General features: G+C 42.4%; 1 protein-coding gene across 2 annotated transcripts in view; it reads left to right on the top strand.

The window, feature by feature from the left end:
• The window catches only part of rgs8 (regulator of G protein signaling 8), a 34,107-nt gene extending 15,571 nt beyond the window's left edge, over positions 1-18,536 (top strand). For both annotated transcript variants that reach the window (XM_021604382.3, XM_021604380.3), the window contains exons 2-6: positions 9,430-9,521; positions 10,613-10,717; positions 10,954-11,015; positions 15,667-15,833; positions 16,855-18,536. In XM_021604382.3, coding sequence (XP_021460057.3) covers positions 10,617-10,717; positions 10,954-11,015; positions 15,667-15,833; positions 16,855-17,049 — 525 coding nt within the window. In that variant the 5' untranslated portion in view covers positions 9,430-9,521; positions 10,613-10,616 and the 3' untranslated portion in view covers positions 17,050-18,536. The remainder of the gene's footprint in view (positions 1-9,429; positions 9,522-10,612; positions 10,718-10,953; positions 11,016-15,666; positions 15,834-16,854) is intronic.
• Positions 18,537-19,947: the final 1,411 nt, after the last annotated feature.

The following is a 19,947-nucleotide window of genomic DNA, read 5'->3' as shown; positions in this document are numbered from 1 at the left end:
TTGATTATGGAACAGGTTGCAGCTGGTGGGGATCTGCTCTGCCTCCAACACACCTGTCTCCACTCACACAATCACATACACACACACAGAGAGAGAGGGAGAGAGAGAGCACTGGGGGAGTGGCGGCAGGTTATGGAGACACAGGATGAGAACTAGAGGGCGTGGCAGGAGCAGATGTCACACTTAAGCTGCTCCAACTACGTCAAGACTCCCGTAGTGTGGCAGACTACGCGGTGGATTTTTGCACGTGGGGGTCTGAGAGTGCCTGGAACCTGGAAGCCTTGTTCAACACGTTTATTCACGGATTATCGGAGGTGATTAAAGACAAGCTTGCAGCCCGGAAGCTGCCCATGGACCTTGACTTCCTCATTGCCTTGACCGTCCGGATCGATGGATGGATACGGGAACATAGGAGGGAAAGGGGTCTGTTCCTTTTTGCCCTTGCTCGTCCTCAAATTCCACCTCGCCTCCAAGGAATCCCTTTCCAAGAGAATCCAGTGTGACCCGAGTTCCCTTGGAAATCACAGAGGGCTGTGGACCCGCCTCCTCCAGAGCCCATGCATCTGGGCAGGGATAGATTGTCTCATGTTGAGCGCTTACACAGATGGAACACCAAGAGCTGTCTGTATTATGGAGCTTTGGGACATTTCTTATCTACCTGCCCATTAAAAGGCCAGGCTCATCAGTAGGTATAAGTACACTGGTGAGCCGTATGGGGATTTTCCAATCGCTCACTACTCGAAAGCCCCTCTATGCTACCCTGTTGTGGGGAGACCAGTCCAAATCCGTCCGGGTGCTCACGAGAGCTTTATAGACACTACCCTGGTGTCGGAGCTGGGCATCTCCACTCAACCCCTTTCATTCATGATGGACATCAGAGCGCTGGATGGGCGCTCTATTGGCAGAGTCACCCACAATTCTGTTCCTATCAACCTGCGTGTCAGACAACCACAGTGAATCTATGCAGTTTCTGCTCTTGGATTCTCCTCATGTACCCATGGATTTGGGGTTTTCATGGCTCCAAAGGCACAACCCCCTAATCGACTGGGCTACGGGTTCCATCATGGTTTGGAGTCCATTTTGCCATTCACATTGTCTGAAGTCAGCGAAGCCTGCCCCAGGACGTCTTCCTGCAAGCTTGGGGAAAGTCTCAGATCTCTCCCCCGTTCCCGCAGACTACCAGGACTTAGGGAGATTTTCAACTCTGCCCATGTCACATCTCTTCCTCCACATCGACCGTGCTACGACTGTGCTATCGACCTTCCACTGGTCACCGTACCGCCTATGGGGCAACTTTATTCTCTGTTGGGTTGGAGACCAAAGCAATGGAAGGGTACATTGAGGACTCTCTCGCAGCAGGGATCATGTGGAAATCTGCCTCCCCAACCGGTGCCGGGTTCTTCTTCGTGGAGAAGGACAAAACCATGCATCAGTGTATTGACTACCGGGATCTTAATGACATTAAGGTTAAAAAACGTTACCCGTTACCACTCATCTCTTTGGCTTTCGAGCCTCTCCAGGGGGCGGTCATCTTCTCCAAGTTGGACCGGAACACCTACCATTTGGTTCGGATATGGGAAGGAGACGAGTGGAAGACAGCCTTTAATACGGCTAGCAGGAACTGCAATGACAATGGTGATGCCATTCGTACTGTTCCAGGCCCTGGTCATTGATGTGTTCAGTGATATGTTTAACCGATTTGTGTTTGTCTACCTCGATGACATCCTCATTTATTCCCAGTCAGCTCAAGAGCATGTCCTCCATGTCCGACAGGTCCTCCAGCGTATCCTGGAGAACCAGCTTTTCATGAAAGAGGAGAAATGTGAGTTCCATCACTCTACAATCTCCTTCCTAGGATACGTCATCGCTGCAGAGAAAATTCAGATGGACCCTGACAAGGTGATAGCGGTGGTGGATTGACCTCAACCCACATCCAGAGTGCAGCTGCAACGTTTCCTGAGGTTTGCTAATTTCTATCGTTGCTTTGTCTTGGGTTTAAGCACCCTTGCTTCCCCCCTCTCTGCACTCACCTCTCCCAAGGTTATGTTCATATGGTCTCCAGCAGATGACCGGGCATTCTCAGACCTCAAGCAGTGATTCACTACAGCCCCATCTTAATCCATCTGGACTTATCCCGTCAGTTCGTGGTGGAGGTCGATGCCTCGGACGTCAGAGTGTGGGCTGTCCTTTCCTAGCGTTCTGCCCAGGACCAGAAGCTGCATCACTGTGCATTCCTTTCCCATCGTCTTAACCCCACTGAGAGGAACTATGATATGGGAATCGAGAATTAGAAGGGGTGGAACATTCATTCTTTGTGTGGACAGACCATAAGAACCTGAAATATCTCCGCACTGCCAAGCGCCTCAACTCAACAAAGACTTGTGTGAGTGGAATATGCCCACAACACCCTTCCCTGTTCTGCTACTGGTCTTTCACCTATTGAGTGTTCCCTGGGATATCAGCCTTCCCGGAGAAGTAGGAAGAGGTCAGCATACCTTGCTCCCAGATGTTTGTCTGTCGCTGTCGCCGTACCTGGAAGAGAGCCTGGGCCGCTCTTCTCAAGACCACCTCCAGGTATTGACGACAGGTGGACCGACACCAGACCCCTGATCCCCGCTACTGTCTTGGGTAGAGGGCATAGCTTTCCACTTGGGATCTGCCCTTCCAGGTGGAGTCCCGCAAACTTTCCACCTGTTTAATTGGCCCTTTCCCCATCTCTAAGGTCCTTAGCCCCTCTGCTGTTAATCTTCTGTTGCCCCGCACCCTCCGTATATATTCAACTTTCCATGTATCTAGAATTATACCCCTGTCTCACAGCCCTTTGTCTCCTGTTTCCAGGCCCACCCCTCTCCCCAGTCTCATCGACAGCTATTCGGCGTACACGGTGAGGCACCACCTGAGTGTTCAAACTCGAGGCAGGGGATTCCAGTACCTGGTTGTGTTATGCGGGGTGGAGCAGGTGAACTCAAATGCAGACTCAGACGAGGAGATAAGGATAGGTAACCAATGTATTAATTGAAAAGTGGGAGAGGAAATGGGGTGCAGTCCAGGGAAATCTTGGCCGGGTAGTAGGGAAACCGGACTGAGGCTGAGGCTGGGGGCAAGGTGATTAGGACCAAGAAAGCAGTAGTGCAGGGACCCAGGGCAGGGAAGCAGGACTGAGGAGACTCGGGACTGGAGACAGGTACCAGAGTCAGAGCAGACGGGACTGTAGTGGAGAGAAAAAGCAGCGTGAGGCTAGGGAAAACAAGCACAACAGGATCTATGCAGGCACAAACAGTGAGAAATGCAGACTGACTGAGTAGAGGCTACGATTTGGCAGCGTGGAAGTGGCAGGGCCCTGTTTTTTTTATAGGGTTCTTGACAGGGGAACAGGTTGCAGCTGGTGGGAATCTGCTCTGCTTCCAACACACCTGTCTCCCCTCACACAATCACATACACACAGAGAGAGAGAGAGGGCACTGGGGGACTGGTGGCAGGTTAGGGAGGTCCGTGATGAGAAGTAGAGGGCGTGGCAGGAGCAGATGTAACAGGTTGACTGACTGGGAGGGTTATGGCCCGGAGGAAAGGTGTTGCATCCCAACTAGGAATATCCTGGACCAGCACTCATGGCAGACTTCCTCTGTTGACACCCAGGTCAACCAGGCTTGTCCCAGGGAAGGACGCCTGGTGGTGGGGGGGGGGGTACTGTCACACCCTGATCTGTTTCACCTGTCTTGTCATTGTGTCCAACCCCCACCAGATGTCTCCCAGTACATCATGTGTATTTATACCTGTGTTTTCTGTTTGTCTGTTGCCAGTTCGTCTTGTCCAGTCAAGTCCTACCAGCGTGTTCCTGTGTTTCCTGTGGTCTAGTGTTTACTAGTCTTCTCAATTCTGACCTTTCTGCCTGTCCTGACCCTGATCCTGCCTGCCGTCCTGTACCTGCCTGACTCTGATTTGGATATCAACTCTTTGCCTGCGTTGACCTACCAATTGCCTGCCCCTTGTACTGTTATAAACTCTGAGACTCGTATTATCCGCCTCCTGTGTCTGCACCTGGTCTTAGCCTGATCCATGATAGACATGCAGTTTTCTGCTAAGGTGCAACCTTTGGAAGTCTACGGAGCTCTAGTTTTCTAAAATTTTGTTCTGAATTTGTTGCAACCCCTATTACTAGCCTGTTCAACCTCTCTTTTGTATCATCGGAGATCCCCAAAGATTGGAAAGCTGCCGGAGTCATCCCCCTCTTCAAAGGGGGAGACACTCTAGACCCAAACTACTACAGACCTATATCTATTCTACCCTGCCTTTCTAAGGTCTTCGAAAGCCAAGTTAACCTCTCGGGGGTATGTGAGATGCTAGCGTCCCACCTGGCCAAAAGCCAGTGCAAATGCAGAGCGCCAAATTCAAATAAATTACTATAAAAATCTAACTTTCATGAAATCACACATGCAAGATAGCAAATTAAAGCTACACTTGTTATAAATCCAGCCAACATGTCCGATTTCAAAAAGGCTTTTCGGCGAAAGCAAATTATGCTATTATCTGAGGATAGCACCCCAGTAAAGAGAGAGAAACATATTTCAACCCTGCAGGCGACACAAAACATAGAATTAAAAATAATTAATTCCTTACCTTCGACAAGCTTCTTTTGTTGGCACTCCAATATGTCCCATAAACATCACAAATTATCATTTTGTTCAATTCATTCCGTTGATATTTATCCAAAATGTCAATTTATTTGGCGCGTTTGATCCAGAAAAACACCTGTTCCAACTTGCGCAACGTGACTATAAAATATCTCAAAAGTTACCTGTAAACTTTGTCAAAACATTTCAAACAACTTTGTAATACAACGTTAGGTATTTCTTAACGTAAATAACCAATAAAATTGAAGACCGGATGATCTGTGTTCAATACAGGAGGAAAACAAACTGTAGCTAGCTTTCTGGTCACGCGCCTCTATCTAACAGTACACTTCAAGTTACCCTCGTTCTGAACAGTGCTACTTCTTCATTACACAAAGGAATAACCTCCACCAATTTCTAAAGACTGTTGACATCCAGTGGAAGCGGTAGGAACTGCAGGAAGGTCCCTTAGAAATCTGTATTCCCAATGAAAACCCATTGAAAAGAGTGTGACCTCAAAAAGAAACAATCTGAATGGTTTGTCCTCGGGGTTTCACCCGCTAAATAAGTTCTGTTAAACTCACAGACAATATTCAAACAGTTTTAGAAACGTCAGAGTGTTTTCTATCCATATCTACTAATAATATGCATATCTTATCTTCTGGGGATGAGTAGCAGGCAGTTGAATTTGGATATGCATTTCATCCGGACGTGAAAATACTGCCCTGTCCCAAAGAAGTTAACAAACAGATCAAGTTAACAAACAGATCCCCGACCATTTCGAATCCCACCGTACCTTCTCCGCTATGCAATCTGGCACCTCATCCACACTCAAGGTCCTACACAATACCATAATCACCATCGATAAGAGACAATACTGCGTAGCTGTATTCATCGACCTGGCCAAGGCTTTCGACACTGTCAATCACCGTATCCGTATCCGCAGACTCAACAGCCTTGGTTTCACTACTTCTCAGATAGAGGTCAGTGTGTTAAATCGGAGGAACTGTTGTCCGGACTTCTGGCAGTCTCTGTGGGGTGCCACAGGGTTAAATCCTCAGGCCGACTCTTTTCTCTGTATACATCAATGATGTCGCTCTTGCTGCTGGTGATTCTCTGATCCACCTCTACGCAGACGATACCACTCTGTATACTTCTGGCCCTTCTTTGGACACTATGTTAACTAACCTCCAGACGAGCTTCAATGTCATACAACGCTCCTTCCGTGGCCTCCAACTGCTCTTAAATGCAGGTAAAACTAAATGCATGCTCTTTAACAGATCGCTGCCCACTCCTGCCCACCCGTCCAGCATCACTACTCTGGACGGTTCTGACTTAGAATATGTGGACAACTAAAAATACATAGGTGTCTGGGTAGACTGTAAACTCTCCTTCCAGACTCACACTAAGCATCTCCAATCCAAAATTAAATCTAGAATCGGCTTCCAAAACATCCTTCACTCATGCTGCCAAACATACCCTAGTAAAATTGACTATCCTACCGATCCTTGACTTGTCATTGTCATGTACAAAACAGCCTCCAACACTCTACTCACAAAATTGGATGCAGTCTATCACAGTGCCTTCCGTTTGGTCACCAAAGCCCCATATACTACCCACCACTGCAACCTGTATGCTCTCATTGGCTGGCCCTCGCTTCATATTCGTCGCCATACACACTGGCTCCAGGTCATCTATAAGTCTTTGCTAGGTAAAGCCCTGTCTTATCTCAGCTCACTGGTCACCATAACAGCACCCACCCATAGCACGTGCTCCAGCAGGTATATTTCACTGGTCACACCCAAAGCCAATTCCTCCTTCGGCCGCCTTTCCTTGCAGTTCTCTGCTGCCAATGACTGGAACAAACTGCAAAAATCGCTGAAGCTGGAGACTCATATCTCCTAGCTTTAAGCACCAGCTTTCAGAGCAACTCACAGATCACTGCACCTGAACATAGCCGATCTGTTAATAGCCCATCCAACTACATCCCCATACTGTTATTTATTTTATTTATTTTGCTCCCTTGCACCCCAGTATCTCTACTTGCACACTCATCTTCTGCACATTTATGACTCAAGTGTTTAATTGCTATATTGTAATTATTTAGCCACTGTGGCCGATTCATTGCCTTACCTCCCTTACCCTACCTCATTTGCATACACTGTATATAGACATTTTCTGTTGTATTATTGACTGTATGTTTGTTTTTCCATGTGTAATTCTGTGTTGTTGTTTGTGTCGCACTGCTTTGCTTTATCTTGGCCAGGTCACAGTTGTAAATGAGAACTTGTTCTCAACTAGCCTACCCGGTTAAATAAAGTTGAAATAAAAAAATACAAATAAAGAGCCTGCGCTACAGCGAAGCCTAATCAGAAATATCATGCATCATGGTTGTTATAGGCAAAGTGAAACGATACAATTCATTTGCTTGTGGTGCCCTCATCTCAAATTATATTTAACAACACCATTGGACCAACACCATCTGACATGAAACAATGATACAAATGTAATAACAGCACAACAAAATAGATAAACAATTTGATTTTGCAGGTGCCTTTTCATTTTAAAATACCAGTGGTGCAACTAATGCTTTCTAAATGCACTGAACCAAAACAGTGGCGTGCGGGTGTGAAGCAAAACTTTCCAGAGTTCAAAACCATTCATCTTGAAGGACGGGGGCGGTGGTGCAAAATACCATTTTTAATTATACTATATAAAAAATGAGCATATCTATTTTAATACAGACTAGCTGAAAACACCACTAAGTATTCAAAATGACAATTTACCCAATGGATCATGATCATTCTCTGGTAAAAAGTGGGGGTGCAAAAAAGGACACAGTGTTCAGTGTTCCCATTTTTTAACTAATAAACACACTGGGATATTTATTGCAAGAAATGCTTTTCTTCATTTCTAATGCAACATTTAGGATAGATAATAATGTACTGTAGCGACAGAGAGAAACTCTACAAGGTGAGAGACTGCTTGCATCAATTCAGGGGTTGTTGTTATTCATGCAGCGTTTTATACTGTGCTGGGTAATTTTTTTCAACAAGTAATAGATTGATTTGAAGTGATACATGTTCGTTGCCAAATGGCTGCTGAGAGTGATGTTTGCTTGACAGATGGACATGCCAGGATCTGCTCTCCAACTACATTCTCCACACTAAGAACAAGAAAACCAGGGCAAAGGAAAAGTTGAAAAAACGCAATGCACCAAAACGACATCAAAGGGAATTTCAAGACTCAGTACTTTCAGGGTCCCTTTAAAGTAACCAGGCATCTTTGAAGAGGAATTGATAATGTTGGCATGTTCAAAATTCATGATGCAACATGACATGCCCATTTTTTCTGGCACATTAAAATTCAGACTCCTTTTTATAGCTGCCCCTCCAGGAGTCTGTGCTTGCTGCATGGCTGAATAAAACATAAAGTGGCTTCCCCCTGACTGCACGGATTTGTCAGAGAACTTTATAAATAGCTCTGCAGGCAGGCAGGCAGGCACGTGTACCCACCCCATGTGGGCAAAAAAAGATTCCGCCCGCTGCTAAGTAGAGTAGAGAGAGAACAGGAAAACACAGATCTGCTTTCCACTGCAGAGAGACTGCAGACTGCTTTGAAATCTGCAATCAGCAGACGTATATTCCAAAAAGATTGATACCTGGAAAAGATATGCATCTTGAAATGCATTGATATTTGTGATATATCTGTGGTAATTAGTTTGCAGTTATCTTCAAAAATCTACGACACAGTAATCAGTGGAGCATCATTAGTTTCTCATAATACTAGCAACTATTAATGTCATTAGTCTCAAAAGGGTTCAAAATTCATACTTTGTGACATCATTTGGTTTTATATACTGTAGTTTCATCATGTGACCTCCATACTTCAATGAAATCGGATCACTGACGCCTAAAACTATATATGCCCATATGTTAATATTTGCAGTGTTAGGCTGACTAATGCAACAAAACATTGTAGAAGATATATCAGTGTCATCAGAACATCTTCAGAAAAATAAAAAAATGAAATGCTTAAAAAGCTTAGAAATCAATTCCACATCTCCCTGTTGTTCATTTTGATTGCAAATAACAAGTATTTTTCTCAAGAGACTCCTGGAAGAGCTGTATACCCAGTCTGTTTCTATTTCATCAAGTTACCACACACACTCAAATACAAGGACTAACGGACACACAGACAAACACACCACACACATAAACACACACCGAGCATCATAACAAATCAGCTCTGCCTAGATAGAATCTATGAGTGGAATCTTAAGAGTACATGATAAGAAAGCCCATTAATTCCAGTAAAGTGCTTTTCTCTAGAAACATGAGTGGTACGTTTCATGCAATGTTCCCAATTACAGCAGACGGAAAAGCAATCCACCATATCGCCTCCTTCAACACCCATCAATGTTTGTAGAGGAAGTGTTTGTTCAGATAGATTCTAAAATACAGTAAAGCTGCAAGCTGAAGTGCAGACACTTCCATCCAAATTGACCTAGAGTTTACACATCATGTATTCAGTATGTGTGGCACATGCAGGAATCAAACCAACAACCCCAGTGTTGCTAGCAGCACCATGCTCCATCCAACTGATCCAACCACAAATTGTTTTGGAAACTAGTGGCCTTTAGGGATCAAGCTTATTGAATAAGATAAGCTGCAGGGACCCAATCAGTTTGTTGATATTGTGGTGGGACTTCAGGTGGCATCTGGCATTAGGACAATGAGCACCAATGGGAGTAATAATTACACTAACTACCTTGCTGTTGTTCACTATAAAAATGCATGACTTTATTTCTCTCCAACAGAGAACTCCAGCAACCACCAGTGATCTTAGAGGAGTCCCTGGATTACTGAAGCTTGACTGACCATTCTAACAAAACCAAAAGGCAACGCAACAGTGAGTAATCTAACAGCTTACCCACTAGAGGGATGGAGATTGTGTCCCTTATGTAACCAACTATTGATGGGAATACTCATTCCACTCATTCCATTCCAGCATATTAGGCACCCACTGCAGTGCTTGGTTTGTTTGGTCTGTGTGTTATCAGGGGGACTAGATGCATGGTAGAGAAGCTCGTGGCTCACTACCCAGATTGGATGTTCTCTAGTGGCTAGCTGATGGGTATGTTGCCTGCTCCATATGGAGCTACACCTGCTGTAAATGTCTATCTGGGCATTTAGAGCAATGACTCTTATCAGACCCATCAGTATGTCTGATCTGTCTAATCCTACAGCAGCTGGCCAATAGGTAATGATATTAAACATCACTTTTTGATTATATCTACAACTGGAGTGCATGAAACACCATAGACAAAACATTGATCAGATTGATTGTGTGATATGTACTGTAGTGTGAGAGAGTAAGCAGAGAAATGTTGAAAGCAAATGACCATGCGTCATCAGGTCGGTGCAGACTAAACAAATGTGAAGTGATGTTTAGCAAACTTCATCAGGCACATCCTGAACCAGCTCTCCACCTCCTCCAACATCTGAATCCATTTTCTTATGCAGTCATTCGAAGGGTCAGTACACTGATTGAAGACCATGGCCTTGCTTATGACTGATGCATTAACATACTGCCTATAGGCAGGAGGTTAACATTGTTACCTGTTAATCCATTAGAGACTTTTATCCAGAGCTATTTACTGCAGTGAGTGCATACATTTTCCTTCTGGTCCCCCATGTGAATTGCACCCACAACCCTGGTGTTACAAGCACCATGCTCTACCAACTGAGCCACACAGGACAACCGTGTGGCTCAGTTGGATCCGAGCACTTTCTGAGAAGACTATACTCAGAGCTACAAGCTCTAGGTGTACATAGAAATAGCTCAGTCTTTAGTTAGCTACTGTAGAAAAAAAGCTGTGAAGAGAAATGTATACATCAGAAGACAATCAATGTGATCTGCATCTGATATCATGTTTTGATTCAGAAATGTACTGTACTTTCTTAAATGCTTGTATTCTATTCTTCCCGTCATTTGAGCAGAACCATGAAGACCAGACTAGCCTGCCTGTCCAATAAGTCTGACTCCTACACCGACTTCACTGAGTTCCTGCCCCCTGCCCAAGACAGGACCACCAGATGCCTAAAGTAAGTAGACCTTTATATCCGATTGCATGGTGTCAGTCTCTCCCATTCATATAGTATTTAGATATTATTTCTCCCAAAACTAGGGATATGTAATAGGACTACTACACAATAGATGGTATAGGGTCTTTTAAAACAAACCTTTGAAACTGTGAATATCTGTGTGTTGAAAACCTGCAACTGCATATTTGCATACACATTTAAAAACATGTGTCTCGGTATCTCTGTCTTTCCTTCAGGCTGACAAAAGACGAGGTCATTCGATGGGCAGATTCCTTCGATGTTCTTCTATCGCACAAGTGTAAGTGAAATTTAAATGATAGTCCCTTTTACAGTGCCTTGCGAAAGTATTCGGCCCCCTTGAACTTTGCGACCTTTTGCCACATTTCAGGCTTCAAACATAAGGATATAAAACTGTATTTTTTTGTGAAGAATCAACAACAAGTGGGACAAAATCATGAAGTGGAACAACATTTATTGGATATTTCAAACTTTTTTAACAAATCAAAAACTGAAAAATTAAGCATGCAAAATTATTCAGCCCCTTTACTTTCAGTGCAGCAAACTCTCTCCAGAAGTTCAGTGAGGATCTCTGAATGACCCAATGTTGACCTAAATGACTAATGATGATAAATACAATCCACCTGTGTGTAATCAAGTCTCCGTATAAATGCACCTGCACTGTGATAGTCTCAGAGGTCCGTTAAAAGCGCAGAGAGCATCATGAAGAACAAGGAACACACCAGGCAGGTCCGAGATACTGTTGTGAAGAAGTTTAAAGCCGGATTTGGATACAAAAAGATTTCCCAAGCTTTAAACATCCCAAGGAGCACTGTGCAAGCGATAATATTGAAATGGAAGGAGTATCAGACCACTGCAAATCTACCAAGACCTGGCCGTCCCTCTAAACTTTCAGCTCATACAAGGAGAAGACTGATCAGAGATGCAGCCAAGAGGCCCATGATCACTCTGGATGAACTGCAGAGATCTACAGCTGAGGTGGGAGACTCTGTCCATAGGACAACAATCAGTCGTATATTGCACAAATCTGGCCTTTATGGAAGAGTGGCAAGAAGAAAGCCATTTCTTAAAGATATCCATAAAAAGTGTCGTTTAAAGTTTGCCACAAGCCACCTGGGAGACACACCAAACATGTGGAAGAAGGTGCTCTGGTCAGATGAAACCAAAATGGAACTTTTTGGCAACAATGCAAAACGTTATGTTTGGCGTAAAAGCAACACAGCTGAACACACCATCCCCACTGTCAAACATGGTGGTGGCAGCATCATGGTTTGTGCCTGCTTTTCTTCAGCAGGGACAGGGAAGATGGTTAAAATTGATGGGAAGATGGATGGAGCCAAATACAGGACCATTCTGGAAGAAAACCTGATGGAGTCTGCAAAAGACCTGAGACTGGGACGGAGATTTGTCTTCCAACAAGACAATGATCCAAAACATAAAGCAAAATCTACAATGGAATGGTTCAAAAATAAACATATCCAGGTGTTAGAATGGCCAAGTCAAAGTCCAGACCTGAATCCAATCGAGAATCTGTGGAAAGAACTGAAAACTGCTGTTCACAAATGCTCTCCATCCAACCTCACTGAGCTCGAGCTGTTTTGCAAGGAGGAATGGGAAAACATTTCAGTCTCTCGATGTGCAAAACTGATAGAGACATACCCCAAGCGACTTACAGCTGTAATCGCAGCAAAAGGTGGCGCTACAAAGTATTAACTTAAGGGGGCTGAATAATTTTGCATGCCCAATTTTTCAGTTTTTGATTTGTTAAAAAAGTTTGAAATATCCAATAAATGTCGTTCCACTTCATGATTGTGTCCCACTTGTTGCTGATTTTTCACAAAAAAATACAGTTTTATATCTTTATGTTTGAAGCCTGAAATGTGGCAAAAGGTCGCAAAGTTCAAGGGGGCCGAATACTTTCGCAAGGCACTATATATTAAAAAGTAACAGTCGATCCTTCTCTTTAGAGTTAGATATAAATATTTCACCTTTTATCAACGAACCTGGGAGTCCATGTCATTGTTAGCGAACTGTTCGAAGCAAACCAGGCAACTGTACTGATTACATTTTCTCCTCCGTCCCATTCTGTACTCTTTCTGTTTGTCCCTTTGACAAAATGCTTGCCTATGTATTTCCTTTGACAAGAGGATTGTTTATCTGTTCCCTATCTGAGGATGGCTTTCTTATTTAACATCCCCTGTCTGTCTGGTTATTGATGTGTAGCACTCCACAACACACAATGAGACACACTCTTGGTTGTGACCTTCTCTGTGTATTACACAATAACACACATACAAACACATGTTCACGCGCAAATACACACATGCAAACACATGCAGATGTTCACGTGCACACACACACACATGTACACGCAGAAATAGCTGTGATAACTAGGCTCTCCACAGGGATTGGGAAATTACATTGCACAGAAGACTTTAGTTGTATTATATATGTTTTGATTTTGTAGTGTATCAATGAACACCACCTAGCTGCTTTTTGATATTACTAGTTGTTCCTTCCAAAACCAGAACCTGGATGTTGTGCTGTGCAATGCACAGGGCAGGTTTTGCACTAGAAAAAGTTGACCTCTAAACCGCTGACTGATTCTGGCTTCATAGTCATTATATCAGGCTTTGTTCTTCCAGTGTTCCTGAAAAGCAAACTAAATGTCTTACATTTTCTGTTGTCTTATTGTGCTGTTCCTTTGTTATGATGCCTAATAGGTCAATAAATATGTTGTCCAAACTAGAGATAAACATGTACACACAAATCAAGTCATATGTTAATGGACATTTGCAAAAACATTGCATGTGTGCATGTCTCATGTTAGTATTTGTAAGTATTGAGTTAATCAAGCATAGTATACAGTATCCTGTAGATCCCACTGCCAACTGTTTAACAGGTGGTGTAGTTTGTATAACATAGACAAATTGGTGTGAACTTGATGGTTTGAAGTCGCATCCACACCTTATTTAACCAGGTAGGCCAGTTGAGAACAAGTTCTCATTTACAACTGTGTCCTGGCCAAGATAAAGCAAAGCAGTGCGACACAAACAACACAGAGTTACACATGGAATAAACAAACGTACAGTCAATAACACAATAGAAAAGTCTACATAGAGTGTGTGCAAATGTAATATGATTAGGGAGGTAAGGCAATAAATAAGAAATAGTGGCAAAATAATTAAAATTGAGCAATTAAACACTGGAGTGATAGATGTGCAGAAGATGAATGTGCAAGTTAGAGATACTGGGGTGCAAAGGAGCAAAAAATAAATAACAATATGGGGATGAGATAGTTGGGTGGGATATTTACAGATGGGCTGTGTACAGTGTGTACAGGTGCAAATATTATATTCAAATGACAAATATTATCCTCAGACACAAGGGGGCAAAGAGACAGACTTTAGTATCCGGCTTCACTGAACATAAAGGAGTGAATCAAGACACGCACACACACAACTTTATAATCGCATAAGAGGAACAGAAGCAGTACTATTTGTTCCCATGCCTTGGCCACATTGGCTCTGTCCTCACCTCCTGATTTAGCACTTATTGGATCTAACAGGAGAACACAGTTATCACATTCACCCGGCCGATCATATAACCACAGCCCATTTGTATCACAGCTAATTCTATTTATCTGGTTGCCCTTTGCTTCTGGCTGGGTACCTTAGGCAACCTATCTGTGATGATGTGGTTTGTGACTGCTTCTCATTTCTATGGGAGTCCATTTTATGCTGAACTAAATAAGCCTCAATTCAACATTCATGTATATGTTTTTCAATATTTAATTATAACATTTACGTGTATGTAAACATTACTTAAGAAAATCGAAAATCCTTTCAGGGTTTGAAATTTACACTGACCTACATTCACACATTAGAAGGCCTTGGCTTCATTAACATATCATAGACTATTCCTAAAGACGCTGATTAAAAATAATGCAGCGAGAGAAAATCTTCCTCCAAGAAAGGTTCAATGCCTCAGGGATCTATTTTTATTTTTAACAATGTCTGTTGACAAGGCTACATGCAGTAAGTGTCCTTCTGGTGATCTTCCTAAAAACCATTGTTTAGTAAGAGTGTGTGGCTAATGTTGGTGATTGGGCCTGATGGCCTACTCTCCTGGTGCTCCTGCTGAGCAAATGTTAAGCAAATACAGGCAAGAGAAAATAGCAAGTGAGGGAGGGAGGATGGATAAAACATGTCATCATGACACAGCCGATTGTAAAACAAGACCTCCCTCCATGTTATCATTGATGTCAGACAAATTGATCTCATCTTTGATTGATGAAGACGAAAAATTAATTGGAAGGTTGTGGGACACATTTTTGTGTTCTAGTCGCAGGGCTGTTTAATGTACTGAGAATGAAAGCACACTTGGAACGCGATTCATTTTCCTCTGACGAGGAGTATGAAAGATTGGACCAATGTGCAGCGTGGATGGAGGAAACACAGACACAGAAAACAATCACCCACAACTCAAGTGGGATAAACAGGCTGCCTAAGTATGGTTCTCAATCAGAGACAACGATTGACAGCTGCCTCTGATTGAGAACCATGCCAGGCCAAACACATAGAAAACCAAAACTAGAACAACACATACTGTAGAATGCCCACCCCAACACACGCCCCAACCAGCCTAAAATAGAAACAAAAAAAGGAACTAAGGTCAGGACGTGACAACACTCATCTCAGACAATATCAATGCATGATAATCAACCCTGTTATTATATGCATCAAGGGAACTGCAGGTGCTCTATGTGGAAAAAAATCAGTTCCAAAAAAACTGGCCCATGTTCAGAAATAGGTGCTGGGATACGATATAGATCTTTGTAAAGACACACACACTCTCTCTCTCGCACAGACACACACACACTTGCTGTCCATTAGCCCCTCTAACTGGCTGATGGATGTTTTGTGTCGTAGATGGCCTGGCTGCCTTCCGGGCTTTTCTCAAGACTGAGTTCAGCGACGAGAACATTGAGTTCTGGATGGCCTGCGAGGAATATAAAAAAATCAAGACTCCCGCTAAACTGGTGACCAAAGCCAACAAGATCTACAATGAGTTTATCGATGTCAAGGCTCCCAGAGAGGTTTGTGTTGGATCAACCAGCTAATGATGCAAAATACGCATTTTGTCTGTTTTATTGTGACTGTGCAGTGTTTCCAGATTTCTATGAAATATGACCTATAATTAATTACAATATGAGTAAAATAGTTTTCCTTCCAAAACAGGGTAATAAAGTAGATAACACTTTATTGGAATAGTCCCAAGTAGATGACTTGTAGATGGTTTGTAGATGTTCAGTAGATGGCTCAGTTGGTACAACATGGCACTTGTAACACCATGATTGTGGGTTCAATTCCCATGATGAAAATATACACATCCGCTCTGAATAAGAGCATCTACTAAATGACTCAAATGTAAATGTTCAATAACTGTCTGCAACATTTTAACTAACTGTACCTTATGCTTAAACATAACCCTAACTGTAACTTTAGCAGGCAATTGCTTATTAAAACATAGTCATACTATCAACAACCTATCTGTACATCATCTATATGGGATAACGTGTCACCATAAAGTACGTTATAAAGCAGCTTTTCTGTGTTGGAACGGTGTAGATTTAATCCTCCAACAGAATGGTTATACCGGTCATTTAACATATTCATGTGAGTAGACCGCTGATTGGCCAGCTCAGCCAATGAGCCAACATGACACTATGTTCCATCAGGAAATAGCAAGCATTTTTTTAATACTTTTTTTTCCTCCCCAATTTACACTTTGGTCACAAAAACGAGTATAGGATGAGTCATCAACATAATTTGGGTCCTAGTTAACAGAATATGAACTTTTAAAAGTTTCCCAGGACAGTTACTTTAAATATCAATGCTAAGGGTTGTGTTTGGTTTTAAACTTGAGTTACTATGCGTAACAATCCACAACTCTGTAATATTGCACATAGGTACACATGAATACACATACTTTGATTATATGGAATAAAAGTAATTTTGATACTGTCTTCAATTTTGATACTGTTTTTCATAGAACATTGACACACTTACATGATTCAGATATCTAATATTTATTTTGCACTCCCTTGGTCAATGTAGGTAAACATAGACTTCCGTACACGGGAGGTGACGAGACAGAGCCTTGAGGAGCCCACTCCTTCCAGTCTGAATGAGGTCCAGGCCAGGGTCCACAGCCTCATGGAGAAAGACTCTTACCCACGCTTCCTCCGCTCCAAGATCTACCAGGACTTACTCAAAACGCAGTACACACACTGCCAACGAAACTCTGTCTGAAGAACACACACGTGCAGCCGCAGATACATATACGCACACTTAAGTGATAATGCCGTGAAGCCAGTGTTTGGAGGATATATTGGCACAGGTGTTGCTAGAGACAAAGTCGAGGGTCGGCAAACCGTGCCAATATATCCCCTAACATCAGCTTCTTGGGCATTATCACTTTTATACAACGGGTTAGCAACATATTAAAAACATTAATTTGATAAATGTATTCATACTATTTCATCCATCCACAATATATTGTCCCAAATCTAGGGTTGCTACCCAAGCTGGCTGGTTGTTCATTCTATCGGTTCGGTTGCTAGAGACGCGACCCAGTCATTCAGATGTTTTGTTCTGTATCTATGGAGGCGACACAGTTGTTCCTTCTAAATATTCCATTGCCATACTGGCTAGCAACGTTCTTATCCCTTGCTTGCTAGCTAGCAAACTACGGCTAACTTACAGTCACATCAAAAAGTGCAGCCAGAACAACAGCAAGCATTTGCATTTGTTTAAGCTGTTTTCTAGTGACATTAATTTGGATACATCCATAACAATGAGTTAGTGAGGCACAATTTCGCCTGGCATATAACATCTGCTCACTCGTCAGGATACAGTCGTTGAGCTAGCCAACAACACAGCTAATGCAATCACTTCAAACTGAAACTGGAAAGACTGCAAACTAGCTGCACTTCATTTCGTTTTACCTTGTTTCAATTGATATTTCTTTGTATATATCCATAAAAAAATATGCCAGCTGATTCATGATTTCGACTGGCTGAGAAACGCAGGTCTCGTTCCGATGGGACAGCTGGAGATCGAAATTGAATATTGAAACAATGTTGTAAATGTCAGAGAGACATGCTGCAAGGTTTATACAAATCTCCTCTGATGAAAACTAAATGTTAGTCTAAAATAAATGTGAGATAATATCTAGATGCTTTTTATAGTGGAGATCAAGTTTCTAAATTGCTTGGTTAGGCTGATGGAAAAGTGGATTCCGCAGTCAGATGGAACAAAGTAAATAGGCATTTTAAGTTCATAGATTTAGCCAGTGGTAACTTGTGGAATAGACACCGGCTGGATTGCTGTTTTAACCAATCAGAATTCAGGATTAGACCCACCCGTTGTATAAACACACACACACACAAACACACACACACACACTTCTTCAGTAGTTAGAAGAACACAAGTAACCATTATTCCTCAAGTCCTAACTTGAGATATATGTGCGTAACTCGATTTCAGTCTCCCATTGACATAGTGAATCATGTGAAAGTTTAAGTTAAAAGATTAAGTTTAAGTATCAACTTAAGATTCTAACAGAGGGATTCATAGAATTTAGACATATCGTGATATTGTGTCGAGCTAGTTTGCACTTAGAAAACAAAATACCACAAGACCTTGTACTGTGTATACTTGTATTACTCTTATTAGACAACGTGTTGTTTTTGTTCATGTGTATTTATCCTCTCAATATATACTCATTTTGAAGTTGATACGTTTCTGGGAATTTTATTCAACTTTTGCAGCACGTCATGTTCTATATATACTGTAATATTCTTTCAGATTATGAATATTTAGATTATTATTCTTTAAAAATGACATAGAATATAGAGTATATTTGAATTATTGATGATATACACACTTTAAAAGATATGATTTAAACTTACTGTGGATCAGTGAAACTGCATGAGTAAAATATAAAATATACATATTTGCAATGGTTTGTTCATAGTGGTGCATACCTTGAAAGTAATGTCCTCTTGAGTTTTTTTCTATAAAAATGAAATGACCTGTTGTCAAGCTGAATTTTACACACAGACAAAATGCACACAGATACAGACCAAACCAACGAACACATAACACCTCCGGAGAGAGGGCGAGAGCGAGAGGGAAGATAAAGATAAAGAAGACAGGGACAGCATCTGGTTATTCAGGAGGGGGTTTAGTAAAAACTCAAAACAGGTGCAGGTGTCAAAAATGTGTGTTTGCTGTGCCAGCCATGAGGGATCTGTGCCCTTTGAATGTGTAGGCCAGGTGCCCAGTGGTCTCGCCCACTGCACCACTTAGTTCGCCTGCTGTGTATATGTAAGTTGTTGAGTCACTGTGAGGAAGAGGACCAGGGGAAATGTAGGCCAGTGTTCTCATTCGTAGACACAAGAGCAGTACACGGGCAGCACACGGGCAGCACATGGGCTGATGTAGGTCAATAGACAAACAACACACCCACTGAGCTACGTTGGATATTATTGATGATGATGGTTGTGTAATTGTGATGATTATGATGGGCATGCATGTTGCTAATAGCAGTAGTAATGGTGCTCCTTTCTTACATAAAATAAGTCATCAACATCATGTTTTTGGCTGATCCTTTTTTGAATGTTATTTCCACATTCTATATTTATTTGCAGTAAAGAGAAACAAATGTCCCACTCATGCTGCACAGATTTCCAAAGCAAACTGTTGGCAAGGCAACCCTTGTTCTACTTCACTAATGAGAAATCTAACAAACGTGCCACACTCTCTCTCTCTCCTCTCTCTGTAGCTTCCTAATCAATAGCAAACGCAATCACCTGCCCAGAGCCTGCTGCTGTTATGATTGCTCCTCACTCATCACATTTACAGAGAAACAACAACAACAGTCCCAGAGAGTAGAAACCCATATGCCTCCATCCAAAAGATGGTGACTTTACATATTGATTGTTATTGCCAAAATCACTTAAAATGGCACATTGGTGTGAGTGAAGTAAGACACCTGTGATCAACATGTTATTTCCCAGGCTTCCATTGTGTAGTGAAAGATAAGCACCAAATCTCAGCTAGAGTTAATCAGTTAGCAGTCTATGTTGATCATATGGCCAAAAGGCGAGATACCTCTATGCAGTCGTTAAACCCAGTCCAAACAAT

This window comes from Oncorhynchus mykiss, chromosome 5, assembly GCF_057628025.1.
Source record: "Oncorhynchus mykiss isolate SJ-2025 chromosome 5, ASM5762802v1, whole genome shotgun sequence".
Lineage (NCBI taxonomy): Eukaryota > Metazoa > Chordata > Actinopteri > Salmoniformes > Salmonidae > Oncorhynchus > Oncorhynchus mykiss.
This window is presented reverse-complemented; position numbering and strand designations above follow the sequence as displayed.